At 38.0% G+C, this 22494-nt stretch overlaps 1 protein-coding gene and 4 non-coding genes across 6 annotated transcripts in view; 2 read left to right on the top strand and 3 right to left on the bottom strand.

The window, feature by feature from the left end:
- Positions 1–2326: 2326 nt before the first annotated feature.
- Positions 2327–2399, top strand: Trnav-aac. The gene has a single exon. It is a non-coding gene; the product is annotated as a tRNA-Val (tRNA).
- A 226-nt stretch (positions 2400–2625) lies between these two features.
- Positions 2626–2698, top strand: Trnav-aac. The gene has a single exon. It is a non-coding gene; the product is annotated as a tRNA-Val (tRNA).
- A 7973-nt stretch (positions 2699–10671) lies between these two features.
- On the bottom strand, positions 10672–10744 carry Trnav-aac. The gene has a single exon. It is a non-coding gene; the product is annotated as a tRNA-Val (tRNA).
- Positions 10745–10975: 231 nt separating this feature from the next.
- On the bottom strand, positions 10976–11048 carry Trnav-aac. Its single transcript has one exon. It is a non-coding gene; the product is annotated as a tRNA-Val (tRNA).
- A 6843-nt stretch (positions 11049–17891) lies between these two features.
- LOC108670190 (T-box transcription factor TBX20) overlaps positions 17892–22494 on the bottom strand; it is a 70075-nt gene continuing 65472 nt past the window's right edge. For both annotated transcript variants that reach the window (XM_047880766.1, XM_018157658.2), the window contains exon 6: positions 17892–21188. In XM_047880766.1, the coding sequence (XP_047736722.1) occupies positions 20597–21188 (592 nt within the window). In that variant the 3' untranslated portion in view covers positions 17892–20596. The remainder of the gene's footprint in view (positions 21189–22494) is intronic.

Raw genomic sequence — 22494 nt, 5'->3', positions numbered from 1 at the left:
GCATTTGGCATATCATGATAATAATAAACATTTGAGACGAATGTATGCTGCTGAAGTATGGAAAAAGCATGAATGAAGTAACCGTTACATATGTAGGCAGTCAACCATGATTTCATTGCGCTGATGTTTTTGCTGAAACACTATATAACGGGCATAATCACTATGAAGTTATAGGACCATCATAACGACATCATAACTATCAAGTTGTAGGACCATATCAACATCACCGATATTGATGATAATCATCGAGTCAGATATCGTGTAATTGAGAACACGTTTTTATCTGTAGGCATCGAACCTCTTGTTTGTCTTTTATGAGACGCTGTTGTCACATTGCGATCTATACCCACATCCAAATCGTTGTTTTCAGTTGTTGTAGTTAGGATGACACTTGCCGTGGTCCATTGTGGGTAGGAGCTACGTAGGAACCCCTATGGAGAACCCTAGTGGGAGTCCCGCTGATCCTCAGAGGGTTTCCCGCTGGTATTGTGAAGTTTCCCGCTGGTATCCTGTCGGTTTCCAGCAGGTATTCACTTGATATCACCGTGGTATCTTGCCGGTATCGCAATCATGCTCGAGGTTTGTTTGTATAACCGAGAGGTCGTCGGACAAGTGCATAAATACGTTATAATAAATTAGGGCGCGCGAAGCTCTTTTCTTTTTAACGAAGTACAATCCCGCTTTCGAGACATGGTCTCTGAACAAGCCTAAAGAAAATAATGCATTAAGCCTTTTACCTTTTCAGTGGCTGCATCTGTCCACCATATATGGTCTTATTATTGATTAGGCCTCATGTATATACGCTGATCAGACCCCATATCTTTTGCCTATATAAAATCCCTGTGAGACGGTTTTTGGAAGGAACCATATAAAATTTGAAACGAAGAAGGCATCTTATTTAACTTGATGTAGATTATTTTGGTAGTGCGAATTAACGAGCTTTCAATAAGCCTTCAAAATTCTGGGGAAATGCCGATTTTAACATTCGTGCGTCAGTTCCTTATTATTTGATGTAAATGTCAGTTAAATTAAAATTACATCTAAACAATGTTAGAAATTTTTTTGTTCGACGGAAGAAATGTTACCAATCAGCTTATAGGTTGATTACGATTCCATAACTTGCAATGTAAAACAACCTAGAGTGAAATCGTAAACGAATTAATTATATGCTCTATTGCAACAAATATAATGATATGGTATAATATATAATTACACCAAAGACTGTGTTTATATTTATCGACACATAGTGACCAGCTAAGTGCTTCTAAAACGTAATTAACTTGTCTGAAGCCGACTTTTTATTCGTATGTTTTCTCTTACATAAGGAGTACTGCGTTCGTTGCAACTTGCAACTTGCACATCTTCATTCAGGACTATTCTGCTATTTGCAATGAAAAAATAAAACTTCTATTCATTCTATTCATTGTTCTCGCCCACTTGGCTAGTGTTTTCATTCATTCATTCCTCATTGGCCGGTGTTTTCATTCATTCATTCCTCATTGGCCAGTTTTTTTCATTCATTCATTCCTCTTTGGCCAGTTTTTTTTTTTCATTCATTCATTCCTCTTTGGCTAGTTTTTTCATTCATTCATTCCTCTTGGCCAGTGTTTTTCTTTTATTCATTCCTCTTGTCCATGTTTTCATTCATTCTCACAATTACACTGATAGATAATGACTCGGGAAATATTGTGAAAAGAGATTAAGATTATGTGCTTGGCGGCCTCTAAGTTATTTTCATAAGGAGCAAACCGTCAAATATTTCTGAATTTTTTATTTATTTATCCTCTTTCTGAAACTTTGTTTTTAAATCTACATTTATAAATTATTTTCATAAAAATGTTTTTATAAATAGAGGATATTAATTTTAATAGGACGAAAGTTCTTTAAGATGAATTCATTCTTTTTACATTCCTTTTTTTCATACTGACGGAAGGAATCCTCAATTTTGTTAAAAAAAATTATAGCATCGATATAATAAATCATAATCGGTTTGATTATTTTCACTTTTACGTTAACTAATTTCATTTTTTCACTTGTGATCTACCCACACTTGAATACCTGAATTTCGTAGAAACTATAAAAATTATTACCTTAAAAAAATTCTTTACGCTCTGTAGTCAACACAGGAGGTCTCAGTTAGGCAGTTTGCCAGCTTCGCCAGAAAACGTTGTTCGTCATTTGGAGAATTTCAAAGTTCACTTCATAATGTGAAAAACGTCGAATTACTGTAGAAATAAATAACAAAATGCAATAATTTCAGAACTATTTGAGATTTCAGTCTTTAATTATTGTGCAATATAATGTGAACAGGTTCAATACTGCGCAAGTGCTTATGGTGTAGTGGTTATCACGTCTGTCTAACACACAGAAGGTCCCTGGTTCGAGCCCAGGTAAGCACATGCTCTTTTGGAAGAAAAAACTAATTCAGAAATTTATCTTCATAAAACATAAATAATATTGTCCTCAAGCATGCAATTCTAGGGAAATTTTTAAATATAAAATTCGCTAAAGGATGATATGAGTATGGACCATGTACATATGACATAAATCTGGCACACGATCTGTGGAGAAAGGATTTATAGCAAACAGAAAGAATCTATAGCAAACAATATCATACGTAAAAAGGTGCTTATGGTGTAGTGGTTATCACGTCTGTCTAACACACAGAAGGTCCCTGGTTCGAGCCCAGGTAAGCACAGTATCTTTTAGAATGAAATGAGTAGGACTATACGTTGTAAATATAAAAAAAAATCCGAGTAACTAAATATTTGGTTCATTACAATATTTTTCATCAAAGGGTGCAATAACATATAGGGTTGATCATCAAATACAGCATTAGTCATAATGTATATGAATGACCGCTGCATAATTGTGATCGACCAATATATGCATATAAGAGTATATTTCATTGAAGACCAGAGAGTATTTCTTATTGACAATTTTCTTAGTATTTTTCTCGATTCGGCGAATTAGGCTCTTGATAGGAAGTGAAAATCCAAATATCAGGTTTCCAAGGGACATTTTATTATATTTTTTTACGACGTTTCGAATGCAACTTCATTCATTATCAAGTATAGGAAGAGTTTCGCAACATCTGAATTTGAAATTTTGAAATGACATTAGTACAAACATAGGTATTATGGATACAGATTGGAATCAAAGCTTAAATTACGAGAACAGTTTCAACGTCCTGACAAATCCGGTAGTTTGTAAATTAATAGCTGGAGACTCATGCTTGATGATGAGAGCCTCAGCTATGGCCAGTCTCGTGGCGTCTGGGCATCTCATGATGATTCTGGTGTGGGTCTCTAACGTCGCGCGAGTGAGGGTCTCATTATGAGCCTCTCTCATGTGGTTCTTCGGTCCTCCGGTCTGGAGGTGGCATGTTAGGCGGCGGCTCAAAGTCGTGCTGGTCAAACCAATGTAATTTACGTTCTGGAGAAGTCTACAACCTTCTTTGTGGCAGGAATATTTGTAAATAACATTAGTTTGTTGTAATGGGCCCNATAAATAAAGAAAATTGTCAATATGAAATACTCTCTGGTCTTCAATGAAACCTGCATTAAAGAACAGCTTCTGCCAAACTACACTAATAAGAGTATATATATACACACCTGACACTAGTGCCTATAATATGTGTGTACCCATGATATACCTGAATGACCATGACGTAAATAAATAATCAAGGCATACATAAGTGGCCATCCCTAGTAAACATTTTTCTCTCACTGCACCGCCATTGGATCGCATTGACGTATAATGAAGTTAATTATTATTATTATTATTGTTTTATTACGAAGGACGGTACAGACGTCATGGCACAAGAGTGCGGTGGTCTCGGGGCACCGATACATCACTCATTTTGTCAGACATGTCGACAGCAACAACAAATTTTAGACATCACTTATCCGTGGATGAGCGATCGTCGTCCACGCTGGTCATATTATCTCGGTTCCAACCACAGCTTCTTCTTTAGCCGTCAGCGTTGTGAAGGCCATTCAAGTTGTTTCCAATGAGTGGTAATTGGAAGTGGAGCTCAGGAAATGTCTTCTGAAAGTTAAAACTATGCGTGGGTGTTTAGCATAGGTCAAAAACATTTAGGAACTCGTAGCTCGGGGGAAAATATTCAAGTGAAAGAATTCATCTTGAAAGTTCGTTGTTGTTGTTGTTGTTGACCCTCCCCGCCTCGCTTCATGGCGCGAGGCGGGGCCTAGACCCAGTTCTGGGGCCAGCCAAGTCGGTCGCCCCAGCGGGCCAGCAGCCCTGCAGCGTTTACAGTTGGACAGACAGAGTGGGCAAAGTGGAGAAGGGTGTGTGGCAGGGTCTATTTTATTTAGATATGAGAGAAGTAGCGGTGATTTGTTTGTGCGAAGTTGGGCAAGGTTCCTGCGTGCAGGTCTAGGTAGGTTTATTTCAGATGGGTGAATCTGTGGTGCAGGCATGTTTAAAATTTTATTGTGAGGGAAGGTAATAATAATGTATAGTCATAATGTATATGAGGGAAGAGGAAGCTACTCTCTTCGCTCCTCATTTTTTTTCACTTGGGTAAATGGTAGGTAGTATTAATTGTGAACCAATATAATTGTAACTATTCAATAAGCACACTTCTTATCCATTATGCTGATAGTTATAGTACAAAATCTGCATGAACTGAATATATACCATTCGAAAACAATTGGAATGCTCATAGGTTAGAATCTTGACGACATTGACGCTGATTTGGTGCACGAATAACATTGTTATGTCTCATCTCTCAAGACCAACAGTGTGTATTTAATTAAACTAACTACTGTGAAATTTGGTTGTGTTTAATAAATAAGAATAATAGCGTAATCTTCACAGAGCTGTATAATTTCACCAGAGAACATCTATGGTGGTGTATTGGTGTATATATTATATGATTCCCAAAACGATATTTTTCGACTACTTTTTTCCCTTTTAGTGCATTACTGACTTACATATCGAAAGCTGCAGTACGCTACTGATTTATGAACTACATCAACTTTCTTTTGACCCTGTTGGATGGCTCGAACATTCGTTTTCTATAATCATCATGAGTGTTTCAGCTATAAAGATAAATTAATTAAACTGTGTTTTAAACAAGAAATAAAAAAACTACTAAAAATTGTTCAGGAAAATTATTAAGCTTATAATATATTCGCCTGCTAAGTGTATTAGAATCTAGCCAGCGGGTTTAAGTCAATTATGTTACCACACGCACTTTTTTCGAGCGTCTTCTGGTCGGCAGTGACAAAAACCACTGACAGTTTGTGGGCCCCGCAAGGGCCTGTGCTTGGGCTTTGCGTTCGGCCGCAATTAGAGAAGCATTGTTTTACCGCGACCAATGTTACTGCACTCGGTAAACAATGGCACCACCTACAGCTGTAAACTACGAGCCTCACCTACACATGTAAACAACGAGCCTCACCTACAGCTGTAAACTATGGGCCCACCTACAGCTGTAAACTACGAGCCTCACCTACACATGTAAACAACGAGCCTCACCTACACATGTAAACAACGAGCCTCACCTACACATGTAAACAACGAGCCTCACCTACATATGTAAACAAATAGCCTCACCTACACATGTAAACAACGAGCAGCACCTACAGCTGTAAACTACGAGCCTCACCTACACATGTAAACAAAGAGCCTCACCTACACATGTAAACAACGAGCCTCTCCTACACCTGTCTCTTATACACATCTAGATGTGTATAAGAGACAGCCACTGCACCACCCAACGCNATATTTGTTTGCTACTCTGTTCAAAACTCGGTGATCCATCGCCATGATGCTTCCTGATCTCGTGACTGATGAATAAACGATCGTTTTCGAGAACATGGTCACGCTATAAGCTCTGTACATCAACTTAAATTATTGAGTTCATTGTTTACAGCTTGACTTAGAGTATTGGTCCTGTCTCTTATACACATCTAGATGTGTATAAGAGACAGGCTGTAAACTATGGGCCCCACCTACAGCTGTAAACTATAGGCCCCACCTACAGCTGTAAACTAGGGGCCCACCTACAGCTGTAAACTATGGGCCCCACCTACAGCTGTAAACTATGGGCCCACCTACAGCTGTAAACTATGGGCCCACCTACAGCTGTAAGCTATGGGCCCCACCTACAGCGGTAGGCTGAGATGTCGGGAGTTTGTAGAATAGAATAACCCTGTATTTTATTCACTGAACAATTACTTCTATTTCTTTACCTCCAGCAAATTAACGTTCCAAAGAATTCGGTCACAGATAATACAACAGATAAACTAATATCAACTGCATGTGATTATAGTACATACTACTGATGTCTTCATTCAAATATGGTTCACTCGTTCATTTTTCAGAAAGGATTTTTGCGAAAACAATCCCAAACGACGTACGTATAGTCATCTATATCGTTATTATCTCAACAAAATCCTCGGAATTATATCATGCATTGATGTGATGTTGAAATGGCTGACGATATTTCGCCTTTTATTTTCGAAAGATTACGTATACTCGAGCTCATATTTAGCCACACCTCTGTAGCTTTCTTTTGTTATGTAATTAAAAAAACCGCCGACTTCACCGACAACTTTCTTGAGGTTTCCTCTCATCCTCTTCAGTGTTAGCGGACAACCCGCTGCGGTTAACTCGCCAGGGACTCGACAAATTCTGCGTTTGTTCCAATGAACTTTCCTCGCCTCGATAGTATATATGTATGATATCTTCAGTATTTTCATTGAAAGAATCATAAGACTTAAGATTCGATGTTTGATCGAAATTGTGTTCCATTTCAATATTTCACGTGACATTCTAGTAATAATTTGCATAGAATTACGATGGTAATCCGAGTAGAAATCTGGCGAAAATTCGCTTGTCGTTATGACAATGATTCGTACGGCATTATGGCAGAAATTTGACGGCAGTATTTATAAAAAACTATTTATCAAAACCTCGCAAGTGGCTGCTGAGTGCCGCAGTCTTGACGACCATGATAATTATTGGCTACAAAATTAATAATTATTCATCGATCAGTACTTGAATGATTTACTGTTCTGTATAACGGTGCGTTGTTCAGGTAAAGATTTTACGAAGTTCTGTGTATAGGATGATTAATTTCCCGTCATGCATGCATTTGCAAAAACATGAATAATTTCATTGCAGATATATAATTAGCAAAGCGCTCTCAGCTTTAAGAATAAAATCCATATTTTGTTAGTATTGTATCATGTTACAGTCAAATGAAATTTAGTCGAATAATCTAAGCCGGCAGAATGCTTACAGTCAAAATCTCAGTAAAATGAGATTTATTATATGTATGTTTATGTATTGTATGTATATGTATTTATTAGATGATTTAAAACTGATCGAGCTTTTAACCTTACAACCCTAATAAAAAATGCTGTGCTCAAAATATTAAAACTGTATTCGTTTCTTGTTTCTTACCACCATATGCTAAATAAGCGCATGAACAACGACAACAACTTGAAACTCAAAACTCCTTTCGATCAACCGAGCCAATGTCAAATGTTGAAAATTGTTAAAGTTTTCTCGCGATCAAGGCAAATATATAACGAGTGTATAGGGCCAAAAAGGTTCTTGCCTCGACTGGCATGCGTTGTGTTCGCACTGCAGTCTCCAGCTCGCACCCCACCACATTCTCATGCATTAAATTCTCCATTTTAGCAAGTAATTTGGCATCGAATCGCTTGACCTCCCCAAACACAAAGCTGGCATTGCTCCAGGTCTGGCGTGCTCTAGTTAGCTGCAGAAATTCAGTAGGATTTTAACATTCCCAGTGCCCGAATACACGGGCAGTTTATTAGACGCAAAACTAAATTGGCGATTTCCAGAGTCTGGAATGGACAGAAATGGTTGTTCGCTGGTCAGGAATGCGACGGACTTGCATGGGATCAAGATGCAAAGCCGAGTTTTGTTACAGATGCACGTCGAGCGTAGTTACCAACAAGTGCATTCTATGGAGGCCCGGAGTAACGTTACTTGCATCTGCTTGAGAAAGTGAAAGGCGGGGAACCTCGATCTAGCCTGAAAATTCGTTTAAGTTAATTTAAATAATTTCACAACCTCTTCAAGACCTTATAGTGGTGGAATTAAGTTTGTAAACTATTTATTGATGATTAACGTATTTTGATAACATGCAGTATATAATAATTTGAACTGCTTTGAATGGAGGTTAACTTTTTTATCGCAACCCATGCAGTTAGTGAAAATAAAGCTATAACGCTGCGCCAGTTTGGCACGCACATATTAGCACAAAACACTTGGTAGCCTCATTAGCGCTAAACACTTGACAGTCTCATTAGGCCGAGCATAAAATTCTTCTTTCTTCAATTGCCAGCAGGTCGAGAAACCAATTTGTCTACAAAATTGATTTTAGTTTCTTTCAAACGGGCGATGGTGAAATGGTATAAGGAAATTGTCTGAATTCATTTGTCCATGCAGCCAGATTCGACATGTTGAGATTCCATACACATATATCAAATTTCTACTAATGTATGCATTGAGTTATATTTACTTGAGTTTTTATGCACATTCTGCATTCTGAACCTTTATGAATGCATTACTTAAGGAATATTTAACAGAGTTATCCGTACACCAGATAAACGTTTATCAACTAATCACTGCAGAGAGGAGCAAAGGAAATGATCTTTGTGGAGCTCAGTTATGTCAAGTCATTCATAAAACTTCAATAATATTGCATTTATCGCCATATTTGATGTCAGTTGCAACAAAATCGATTTACAGTAATGTAGCGATTTGTCCACAACGATTGAACTTTCGCGAAGCACAGAAATAGAAGCGCCTAAATTTAAATAAAATATAAGATTTCCAACCAAGAAAATTTATATTTTGATATAAGTCTTGCAATCTTGAGTTACTTCTATATTTGGTAGGAAATATGGAGGAAGTAGTTATCAAAAATCTCCACATGTTCATGAATTAGGTACGACAAGCTAAACATGTCGCAATCTGTCAATACTTTACGTACTCCGTGCAGCTAGTGAATGCAGCCTGCATGCCAGTTATATTACGTACTCGACGCACAGCATGCAACCTTCCAGATATTTTACGTACTCCGTGCAGTGCATGCAACCTGCCAGATATTTTACGTGCTCCGTGCAGTGCATGCAACCTTCCAGATATTTTACGTACTCCGTGCAGTGCATGCAACCTTCCAGATATTTTACGTGCTCCGTGCAGTGCATGCAACCTGCCAGATATTTTACGTACTCCGTGCAGTGCATGCAACCTTCCAGATATTTTACGTACTCCGTGCAGTGCATGCAATCTGCCAGATATTTTACGTGCTCCGTGCAGTGCACGTATTGGGGGTAATCAATTAGTTGGTGGTAACTCTAGCATAGCGTCAATTTGTTTACTCTTATATTACCATAAAATATTGAAGTTTTCTAATGTCTGCGTCTTTCATTAACAATTCAAATGCACGTGGAAATTACGAGTGTTGTATTCAATGTTCGACTCAGTTTGAATTTGTCCAATTATGATCTCACATGAATACTCTTATTCACTGCTCACAGAAATTTATTATGATTAATTGACGATAGAGAACAGTAGTAAATAAAATAGACGGTAAATAAATAATTAAGGGTTCCACATTTGTTTATTGCATGGAGAACCGTTGATTATTTATACTAATAGCAGCTCGGAGATCAAACGCTCAGTGTAAGCAGATGCAACAGTAAAATGCCCCATCACATTGATTGATAGTTCATGGAAGACTATTGATGAGAAGTGAAATCTAATATTTGTTTGCTACTCTGTTCAAAACTCGGTGATCCATCGCCATGATGCTTCCTGATCTCGTGACTGATGAATAAACGATCGTTTTCGAGAACATGGTCACGCTATAAGCTCTGTACATCAACTTAAATTATTGAGTTCATTGTTTACAGCTTGACTTAGAGTATTGGTCGAAACTATTACATTGTAATGATCTAGATCATTATGTTGGACAATTTTAACAGCCATTAAGGATCGATAGTCAATAGTTGAATATTCCTCGAGAGCTTCCTAGTTTGTACAGCTGATGTGTCTATGAAAATTTAATGAGGCTCGCGTCATTCATTTAAATTCGAATAAAAATTACATTAACGGAAAATATGAGTAGTGTCATATACATGAGTTTGTGCGATCACTGAATTTTAGATGTGAGAATTTTTTGTTGGATTTATCGTGTCAGTCTGTGTTCTTACTGAAATCAATGCTTGTGATTCTCGTGCGAACAAATAAAAAATATAGATAATAAAATCATGGTTTGTATAACCGTAGATTGACGTTACTGCCCGGGTCTCTCCCAGCCGATATAATCCCATTGTAAACTGAACCTTCATTCGTTGTCTGTATTATAATTACAGAGAAAAAAATACAGGGTTGAGACATTAGATTATTTTCTGAATGTTAAACTGACTTGCATGTGAGGATACAATTAGAATATCAGGTTTTGTGTCGGTTTAGGGAAGGCTAGACAGATGCAATAACCTTCCGTCAATTAATCCCCAGTCTTTCACTATCAAGAGCCTGTCACGTTTTTTTTTATTCGAAACTGGTTTCAGGCTTCGAATTTGTTAGCGCTTCATGATTTGGATATTCATTTATATATAAACTTTCTTCAGGGCATATTTGTGAGTCAAAAGTTTATGTGCTTACCTGGGCTCGAACCAGGGACCTTCTGTGTGTTAGACAGACGTGATAACCACTACACCATAAGCACTTGTTAACGGTTGATATTGTTTGCTATTAATTCTTTCTGTTTGCTATAAATTCTTTCTCCACAGATCGTGTGCCTGATTTATTAGAAATATGCATGGCCCATACTTCCGCAATCCTTTAAGGAATTGTCTCTATACAATTTCCCCTAGAATTGCATGCTTCGGCAAGAGCAATTTTTTTATGCCTTTTGAAGATAAATTTCTAATTAATCAGTTTTTCCTCCAAAATAACATGTGCTTACCTGGGCTCGAACCAGGGACCTTCTGTGTGTTAGACAGACGTGATAACCACTACACCATAAGCACCTGACCATAGTAGTAGTCTGGCATTACGAAAATTTCTATCGAATTATATCTATCGTCTCGGATAATACGCACGTAATTCTTATCATTTTCTGTGCATAATTGAGTTTAGGCAAGAATGGACGATTTGAAAGATGGATGAGGATATGTTATGAAGTTGAGCGCTTCTGTCCATAAATTATGTAAATTTATCTTTATATGACGTAAGAGTCAATTTTCTTCCACAAACAAACTTCTCATGCATGCATGAGTGTGTTTTTTTTTTTGCTACAGTAGATTCGACAATTATATTTGTTTTAACTTCTTTTATTAATTCAAAGACTTTCATGTGAAGAGCGTTTTACCGACACAGAGAAGGGTGTGCTCTGGTCACGCTATATAATGAGCGGTTCATGTTTACTTCATTTGTCTTGGAGCAAGAATTGTGATTTAGAAACAAGCATGTGCGAGGCGCTCACGGATCGTCGACCCAGGACCAGCCTCTCGAGGATGCCTCACATTTTCCTCTAAGGCATTATAATTTACCTCATAGGATTATAATTTACCTCAATAGCATGGTAATTAACCTTGATAGGAAACTGTCGTCAAGTAATCGTGTGTCCGCCTGAAAGTTGAGGCTGACTGCGAGATTTATCAATTTAAAATAAATATAACTCAGTACTCATTGTAGTGAGTGACAGAGAACGCATTTTCTCGTCGACGAAATCATGAAGTCACGGACGGACGGACAGACAGACAGACGGACATGGCGAGCACACTAGTGCATTTTCTCCATAAATGAGAATGCGCTAAAAAGCAAAAATAATGTTGACGAACTACAAAGATTTTCCTCACTACTCATATGCGAGTAAAGCGAAGGTAAGAATATTACGCGACTTATAATAATGCCCTTTTTCTCCAAGCTGCAGTCAGTGTGTCTAAGTTTAAATTGTTAATTAGTTCAATTTCGCCCAAATCAAGGAAAGTTTGTTTTCAGGACATTTATTTAATACTCAGTGATGCATTCCGATCATGCATCCTTGAGTTTCTGATTAGCGAAGTCTCCATCGAAGAGATTGAGTTGAAAAGGTGTTGCTTTCCGATGCTACATCATTATTAATTCTCTGCTTTTCCGATGGACAATCAATATGCTATTGAATCGAAAAGGTGACGATGTGACGCCCAGCCTTGAGATTTAGTAAAAAATATTACTCAGTACTAACTGCAGTGAGTGACAGAGAGCGCATTTTCTCGTTGACGTAAACGTGAAGTCACGGACGGATGGACGGACAGACAGACGGACGGACGGACGGACGGCCATGGTGAGCACAATAGTGCATTTTTTCATAAATGAGAAAATGCGCTGAAAACGACGATGTGAGGCCAAACCCATTGAGTCGAATAGGTGACGATGTGAGTCCAAACCCTGTCATCGAGTCGAAAAGGTGACGATGTGACGCTCAGCCTTGAGATTTACTAAAAAAGGCGGCGATGTGAGGCCAAACCCTGTCATTGAGTTGGAAAGGCAAAGATATGAGGACAAGCCCATGTGATTGAGTCGAATAGGTGACGATGTGAGGCCGAGCTTTGCCCACAGAGGGTCAGTATCTGTCAAAATAATCAGGCTGTGTTTTCAGCGCGGACTCGGGCGCCAGACGCGTGATGTACGAGACAAGGAGGAGAAGAAAGTGGGATAGACAAGGTGCCGTGTTAAATTGATAGTTAACACTCGAAGGCGATATAGTGGATGCTATCAGGCCGTAATAAACCTCAAATTATAGTGGCGTTTCTTTTTTAGCGTGTTGGTACACTGGCTGCGGCAAACTTGTTTTTCGTCGAGCGTGTAATGAAAGGGCTATAATTCGCACCCATGAGGCCAAGCTCTCAAGACTAAAGGCAGTCGATCTTGAATATTTGCTCGACCAATACCAAAACCCATGTAACTTCAGTATGGTGCTCCATGACAGTGTCTTGGTTTACCTGATCTCCTACGAATTTTCTCCTGTGGATGGTGCCTTCGTAAAAAGGAAGCGTGTATAATCGGAAGTATTATAGTCGATGTAATGATGAGTGTGGGCGATTTAATGGCCAGGGTGGTTAGTCCAAGAAAAGGATGGGACCGAGAGACACATGGAGCGTTTGTTTGTGAGTGCGTGTGGTGAGTTGTCCTAACTGAACATATTAAGATATTTTAGGGGTGTAATTTTACCTCATGCATCCCATCTCAAGTACTGTTTATCATGGCGAAATTTGTCCAAGTGCGACAAATTTTCCTCCGTAATTTTTGTAAACCTAATCAGATTGTGATTTAACGGACATCATTATTGTCCGTTAAAATTTATTCAACGGACATCATTAACATTATTGACGGAGTTTGATATAAAATCCATAGATTTAAAAATTATCGAAGGAAAGTTCGCTTCGTATTTTATGATATTGAACGAGTCATATGAATTAATTTCTCAAGCACAACAACTCATATCGTTTCATAGTTTCAACAAGTCTCGCTCGTTAATTTAATTACCGTATACTAAATAAAATTATGTTACCAGAGTGATTGTGCACTCGGGTGGCTGTTAGTACGACGTTTAAATATCACCGTCACCATCGTTACAATTCTGCCGCCATGAATGATTACAAGTTTAAAATTACTATTTTCAATTTATTTCAAGGTAAATCCTCTCCTCTCATCATATTAATCGAAATGCGTATAATTATATACATATATAACAACATATTAGAGTTTGATCATGTAAATATCGCATCATATCGATTAGTGATGCATCGATCGTCAGCATCACTACTGTTATTTTGTTGTTTATAATGCACCGGAAATTCACTCGAAATGGTTAGTGAATTTATAGACATTCGCAGTCATGAAATTTGGTCGCATGCAAGGGCATCATGTAAACGTTTCACCACTCTCCAGCGAGCAGGGATAAACTGCCTCTCGCACGCTTTAGCTTCATGCTACCAATGAACGATGCGCTTTAACCCACGACAAATTGGCTATTGACAGTAAATAGGCAACACCATCCTAGCGAGCACCTGCTTTGACATAATTGCCTCTCTGTCTGTCCTGCACTACATGTCGCTCGTCGGCCAGTCTTCACGCACTCGGGCATATCGGAAATCAACTTGAATTACGGGACCCAAATTTATACATAGAATAATTTTATCCATTACTTTGATAATATAAAGTATGGTTGTACTTCTTTCATTTGTCTTCTTGTTGCTTGCGTTTATTTAATTGTATGGCATTTTTATAAAGTTGAAGTGAATGCTCTTAAATGAACGATAATTTGAAGATGACAAGACCGTATTTGTATTGAGATATGCTTAATCCATTCCAGCTTTGCCAGACAATGATTTGTTCAAACAAGTTTTGAGAACACGCGATTCTAATGTAAAATTATTATGAAGTTTTCTGAAGTGAAACTCGATCCCCAATTGAATAATGTAATGCTATTTTGCAAATTTTACTTATGCCAGTAAATTTCGCATTAGACAACAACGAAGCCCGATTCTCACGAGCCAGCAAGGGAGGTCCATCTCATGATGAACGTGCTGCAAGATTACCTCATTTATCGCGTTGTCGAGTGTCTTGCGTATATTGACACCCGTATTTATTACGTGGACCGGTCAAGGCTTCAGACTACGTGAAGACAAGTTTTGAACCGTGAATGTTTACAAAGTACAGCGTGGTTCACGGAAACTTCCTGACTTGAAAGATCAATGAGAAAGAACTAGCAAAGATGTCATTGCAATATAACTTTGATTAAAAAATACATTGTCTGAATTTATGTATCTCTTATGTTTTAAAGATGACAGCGAACAAATGACGGCCTCAATTGCCCATGCTATCAGTTAGTCGATTTTTGAAGTTCCGTTCAACTCGCTGAAGTATATTGACGGCTATTTTGGCGATGGCTTGGCGTCATTTGTTCTTCAAATGAGGTAAACTCATTGGACAGTCATTGTAAACAATTGATTTAAGATAACCCCATAAAAATCACACGAAACCAAATTGGGGGAACCCACTTAACAATCGATTTCCGATCATGTAACTACACTGAGTTATAGAAGCAGATGCTCTGCACACCATCATCAGTGAAGCAAGTAACTACACTGAGTTATAGAAGCAGATGCTCTGCACACCATCATCAGTGAAGCAAGTAACTACACTGAGTTATAGAAGCTGATGCTCAGCACACCATCATCAGTGAAGCAAGTAACTACACTGAGTTATAGTAGCAGATGCTCAGCACACCATCATCAGTGAAGCAAGTAACTACACTGCGTTATAGAGGCTGATGCTCTGCACACCATCATCAGTGAAGCAAGTAACTACACTGAGTTATAGAAGCAGATGCTCAGCACACCATCATCAGTGAAGCAAGTAACTACACTGCGTTATAGAAGCAGATGCTCTGCACACCATCATCAGTAAAGCAAGTAACTATATACACTGCGTATATAGAGGCTGGTGGCTTGCGCGCAATTGTTGGTTGATGATCAAGAATGTTCTATGTCAGGTTCTCGTTCATCATATCTAAGCATGAAAATAACCCAATCTCTGCCCCTGTATTCCTTTATTAAATTACACATCATGAATGAAATGGTAGCTCGGACATGACCCTAACTATAGTTACATAGCATTACATGGCTTACGCTCATGTGTCAACGTTTTGATGGTCGGACTCTTCGTTGCCAGCGTCGTATAACATTTTATATTTGATCTGTTTTGACTCGATGCAACTAATTCTTCTTTTACTGTTATTATTACTAATAATATTATTCTACGAAGCATTAATCGTGGTGTCTGGTTCAAAAGAACTTCGAGGGCACGTTATACACCTAAATTTAATAGCTAACGAAAAATGAATAGACGCGAGGAAGGATGGGAACGGATAAAAATGACCTATGCACGCACTCGATTCATAGGCTCTACGAAATATTTCCATCTTTTGGCGTGGACGAATTTCCGTCTGTAGGCGTTTGATCGCCAGCGTCGACGTAATTTGATCAAACAATAATGTAATACATATTACCGGAACTGGTTCTTAGAAATATATTTATGGTCATAATGCTTAATTCGTTGTCGTTCTATTGTTTAGGCAATTCGTTTCAGTTCCGTTCGTACTCCATTTCTCTCGTGTATTTATCTTTTCTGAAGTCATCATTACATGTGTAGGTGAATACGTACGGTATTTTACTCTAATTGATAATCATGCCAAAATCGTGGTTTTTATTTTTTTAATGCAGTGCACTTGTAAATTATTATTATATTTCACATGTGCATACCCGTCAATGATTTACTTGTCAGTTTCCTTCCATGAATTGATTCACTGTAATTTTATTTTCGCATTAATTTTTAGGGTAAACATAATTATATGTGAAAATTCCTCAATGTAATCGTTGGGTTTGATTGAGACATTTCATTAGTTCAAGGATAATAAATAAAGGCACATTTATCGCTTCTGTTATTTCCTTCCTATATCTTGAATGGCGCGGAAGGCTTACAACTGCTCTAATCAATCCGGAGCGTGAAAATACAGTATATGTTTTGAAGAGTTGAAAATTCATCGAATGGTAATATTTGGCGCGAAAAACTATACGAAACTAATGTATTTCATTTACTGAAGATTTGAGAATAGTTATGTGTAAACTTAACTTAGCAGTCTCTTGGTCGTTGCTGTCTTAACGGTAAATACACACATTTAGAGGAAAACGCTGAGAGTGGAAGTAAGAAACGAAGAAAGAAGGTGGAAGGGAAGAAGGTGGAAGGGAAGAAGGTGGAAGGGAAGAAGGTGGAAGGGAAGAAGGTGGAAGGGAAGAAGGTGGAAGGGAAGAAGGTGGTGGGGAGGAAGGGTGGACTCTCATAAACAATTAAGTGAGCTCAGAGCATCAAAGAAACCACCTCCAATCAATATTGGTAACACAACCTCGCATTACTTCCTGCCGCCAGTGACAGTCTAAAACCTACACCGAGCTGAACTTGGCGACTAGCGAACGACACCTTTAATGTAACGCAATATAGATCGGCGATATAGAACGTTATAGTGTCATCTAAGGCCGATATATGGCCCACCGTGTCAGCCTATCAATAAATGACAAGCGGAGATCCAAACAACTTCAGATAATTTCGGCCTGCATCGACACGCAACGTTGAACGAAACCTCTGGAAACGCCTCCATGCAAGCTTCAGGTTCTCCTCCTTGCTTAGCAGCGTTGCAATATTCATTCTAAAATATATACTTCTATTTACCTCAGCTCTAAGCAACTCAGAAGGTTTCGTGTCCCGTTGTATTTGATCTAACAATTAAACTTTCACTAAAAAAAAACAACGAACGAAAGCAGGCGAAAACAAACGGTTTTAAGGAGCCATCGCCGTTGGTTTTAGTTTCCGCCAGTGGCGTGCCTGGAGCCATTTGTTTGCATCGAACCATGGAGGGCGTTTAGAGACGGAGCTTTGCGATACTTCGATGTGCCGAATCGGCAATATAACTCGGCGACACTTCATCGGCTCCTGCCTTTTTGGTTAACGTCCGCCGTGTTTCGCGGCTCGCCAACTCAATGTATGCACTGAAGTGCACGTCATTTTTTTCGATTATAGAAAAGTGCGTGGTAGAATATTGATATTGTGTTGACTATTGCAAATCGTGTTTAGCCATGTTAACATTCATGAAGATTAGGTCTCATGTCACGCATTTCGCTACGGTATTCCAAGTACATTAATTTTCGGGTACACAAAGCAAAATTCTGAACAAGTAGCACTACCATCAATATCCGTTGATTATGCATCAATACTGAATGTATTACTGTATTTTAATTCATTATATTCATCAGGGATTCCAAACTCAGGCAAAATTTTTAAAACAGGTTTATTCTCGACCTAATTCGTACATCTATATATATAACTGTACAGAAAACAAATATGTTAATTTTACAATTATTCTTTAGAATTATGTTCACCTAAAAAAGAAAGGTGTAATTGTCTCTAAATGACTGTTAAACTTCCCTCCATATGAAAAGCATGTTCACTTCTGGAATGGAAAGTAATAATTTTTCGTTTTGCTTAAAATTAAAAAAAAAATTATGGTCGAATTTGAGGGTGATCGAAAGCATAAAATAAGGGTTTACATATGAGGATGAAAAAAATTAGTTCTGTAAACATTTCAGAAATGAAAAGTTTACATTTGAGAGTGGTCGAGAATTAGTTCTGTTAAAAGTTCTTTACTTGAAGAAAAGAATAACGACAAAACTATTCTCATCTGACGATTAATTTGACACTGAGTGGCTAGTCGTTCCTTGGGAACTATTTTGCTCATTAGGATCACATTATAGCAACCAATTGAAGTTCTTTCAAGAAAGACTGTCAAAATTAAAAGTGGCGCTCGAATGCAACTTTTCAACGACAATTTATACTCTTGAATATCTTTTGAATTCTGAACCAACAACTAAAAATATAATAAGCTGTATGGAAAGCGCTTACCGCTGACAGGTTGGAGGGCCATTGAGAGGTCATCTAGTTCAACCAATGATAAATACCGTGCCAGACGATTACATCTCGCGCACAACCTATAATAGCCAAGTTCCGGTAAAAGTTACTATCTTTAAATATTTTTATACAATCTTTTAAAATCTCATCTTCGAGAATCGATCAGCTTATTACCTACCGTTGCTGATCTCAAAATTTAATAGATGTTCATTTACCGTCCAAAACTGAATGAAGGTATAATTTCTAGAAAAAAAATTCGAAATAAAATAAGAAACAGATAAATAAAATGTGCAAAAATTATAACAATTTCATTTTAATTTGTAACGATTCCTTAACTGCTTAGTTGAATTTAAATGGTATAAATTTAGGGACGCATTTTGGTCTGTAATTGGCTTCTGAAATTTTATTATTTCTTTTCGTTGTAAATTTGCCACATGAGGTTCCAAAAACACAGGATTCTGACACTCACAAAACTCGTGGGCTCAGACAACGCTCATATGAAGATGATTCAAGACTAACCTCTACAACGCGCTCATATATATTCAATTATATATTTGCGAATCAAATATATTTTATTTATCAAGACTGAATTTACCACACTTTTTAAGTCAATTTTGCCCGAAATCCAAGTTGTAGGGTTCGTTTTCATGTTCTAGTCCATGTTTTTGCATCATGTATGCATTAACAAACACATAATTTATGACCGTACATTTTTAAACGAACCATAGTTAGCGACCTTCTCTCATTCATGTATTATTTTTATTGGGAGGGTCAATGCCCCATCGTTTTTTTGCAATCTTGCACTCTGTATGCAAGTTTGTTACGGCACTGCAGCAATTTAAAGACATCATTGATGCTTGGTTAAGGCTAATAAGTATCTTACACGTATTATGTTAGTTTTCGGGTTATTGTCATTCTCTAGTGAATGATCACTGCGCCTGTTAAATCAAAATTTGAATGATTCAATCCATTTAATTATATATTTATTAATATCCGTTATTTTAACGTTCTTGACTGATCAAGTTGGCAACAAAAATCTAGCCATACGATTGAGAGAATTCCAGTTCGTTACCATAAGCTAATTGAATACATAAACAAACACCGATATTTATTTACAGTGTACGGAGTAATATTTAAAACTATTTACACATCTGTATGAATGGACATGACTTTACAAAAACAGCATACAGTGCACGTAAAAATCATACATTCCTTTTATGTTTCCAGTTTTCGATTTAAATAAAGCGATTGCTGGAACGCAAAGCTTTAAATTATTTAGAAGCTTGGGACGATTTGTAAACGTGACGTGATTTTTTTATGATAATTTCTATCTTGAATAAATGAATTACTGTTAAGCATGAGGCCACATAAGTTTTCTCATCCATACTTTTGTGATAGATTGAATATTATATTCAGCATAAGGTACAATAAAGTTGGCGTCCGAATGTTTATTTGTACTTATCTTCCAGAAAAAAGTACGAAAATTTTGAAACAAAGTTGAAACCTACTTATGGGCATTTATTTTAATTTTGTTTTATGCTTCAAACGATAGGATATTCTGAGTACACAATTACCGAAGATATGTGGAGCGTTTAATGAAATTGCACATCGGGACAAATTTCCTAGGTGAATTGCAATTATTTACTTTATAATTCGTTATGAATTATTCGTATTGAATTCGTTATAGAATTTTTATTCGCTCAGATTAACTATTCCGACGCTGATCGTCTAGGCTAGTTGATTGATTAATTGATTGTGCAAAATCATGCATGGATAATGCCAACTTAGGGATGGATGATTGAAACTAATTTTGATTTCAGATAAAGAAAATCATATTCTAGGTCGAACGCCTCCGTTCCAGACTTAATTGCTTCTTCACCGAATAAAACTGTAAAACGTTGACAATATTTAAGTTGGCAATTACAACATCTTGCTCAATCATAGATTGTTATTTCAAGCAAGGATGACCAAAAACATAATTGCCTATAATACTATCAGTACGCGAACGAGAAACCCTTTGCGAAAACTACGTAGTTTCGGATACCGTAAATATACATCGACATTGATATTTCTACGATTGCTGGTCAGGAGGTTCTTGAGGTGAGCTCTTTGGCAAGAAGTAGGGGGAATAACGGTGAAGATTAAGCGGTGCGGGGAATAACGGCCGTGTTATGTGACCGTTGGGCGACGATACAACAACCGGCGACGATGCTGAGGTCGACGCCAAAGCTAAAGCTGCAGAAACCTGAGGATTGCCAAGATGACTCGCCGCCGCGGCCGCTGCTAAAGCTGGATTAGGATTAGATGCCGATGCGAGTCCGTGCAAAGCTGTCCACTGACTCCAGAGATGCGCTGGTATCGGCAAACTGGCCGCTGGACTTCCACGTGCTGCTCCATTTAAACCGTAGAGCCCTTGTAGGTTAGGTAAACTTTGCAGACTAGAGAGATTTGGAAGATTCGAAAATTGGTGTGGGCTTGTCATAAGCGACGGGGAAGGTTGATGAGGTGACGAGCCTGATTGTGAGGTTAAAGCTGCAAGTCCGCCCCATATGAGACGGGTTCGAGCTTTTTCTATGAGGTTGTTTTCAGCGTCAAGATCGAGGTAACCGGGCAACCTGGCTCCTAGATAGTGGGGGTCTGCGAACATTCCTTCCATGGTGTCCCTGCAAGGAAAAGAATCGAGACCAAGTTAGTAATGCATAAGGATAATGCTACTGGTTTGTAAACGTGAATAAGAAGAATTTATGATTTGATCATTTCTAAGGTTGCTAGTGAATGTTGAAATTTCACAAGAGCCTTTGCAACATTTGACCTCATTAGCTGGTTATTTGGTAAAATTTTATCGTTAGACTCTAATGAAATTTTCTACATTCTATTAGTATAAAAATTTTGAGTATAAAAAAACGAGCTAATGAATGGTAAATTTTCTTCAAGCTTCTGAAGTAACAATGAATTATATGGGAATAAAATGCATTCATTTACATCAATTAACGGCCTGAAAGCTTGTGGCCTATCACAGATTTCGACTAAAAAAAAGCGGTTGGCAGAAGCTTGCCCAGCGAGCAACCATACGGAACGATTGCTCTCAAGTGAGTGGAACTGTGTTAACTATTGAATACTGAAGCTCCATAGTTCAATTTACCTTTCTGAATTTATGAAATTATCCCTGAGAGATTGAGTGCCGAGCCGTATAATCTCAATTTGCAGGAATTATTGTATATTAATTTATGAATAAAATAGCGCTGTCGATGTGGGCAAGTCCGTGCAACGTTTTTTTCCTCTGAGGATTTTAATCCCCTAGAGATTTGCCTCTTTTTACAGATGCCGAGTCTCAAGATGCCGTTTGTGAGAATTTCTAATGGAGACCCAATGCCTTAATTCTTGAACTTTAATTTAATAATCGAAATATTTTATCTTTTCGCGCTCATGCAGTAACAAAAAAAATTACAGCATGTCGATTGACCAGAGAGTTTAGTGAGCACGTACTAGAAACTCTGGCTGAGTAATCTTTCGTGATAGAGAATAATGTTTACACTTTTCCTAAAAAAAAACGCTCCGATACTGCAATCTTTTAACTGAAGAATACACTTTTCATCAAAAAATAACCGCTTTCACCCTGCAATCTTTTTCCCAAGGAAACACCTCTCATGCTTCACTATGGTTTGCAAATTCTGAACATTGGTGGAATTTCGCAAGCGATCGCAAGGATGCGGCCACATTTTGCCCTCTCCCTCTCACAGGCGTCACGTCGCACGCACGGCACACATTCGTGTTCGGGTGTCGTAGATATTTTGATGCGTTTACGCGGTAATAATTTTAGTCGGGGACGGCATTGCAGGACCCCTCCCCTCTATAGCTGACGCCTCGACAAAATTTATAAACCATGACGACACGTATTCTCGGACGGGCCAGCAATGAGCGCGCAACAACCCGTTAATCATGCGAGAAATTACCAGGGATCTGCCCTGT

The sequence above is a fragment of the Hyalella azteca genome, unplaced genomic scaffold, assembly GCF_000764305.2.
Source record: "Hyalella azteca isolate HAZT.00-mixed unplaced genomic scaffold, Hazt_2.0.2 contig6160, whole genome shotgun sequence".
NCBI lineage: Eukaryota > Metazoa > Arthropoda > Malacostraca > Amphipoda > Hyalellidae > Hyalella > Hyalella azteca.
Note: the sequence above shows the minus strand (reverse complement) of the source record. Positions and strands in the feature narration are given on the sequence as shown.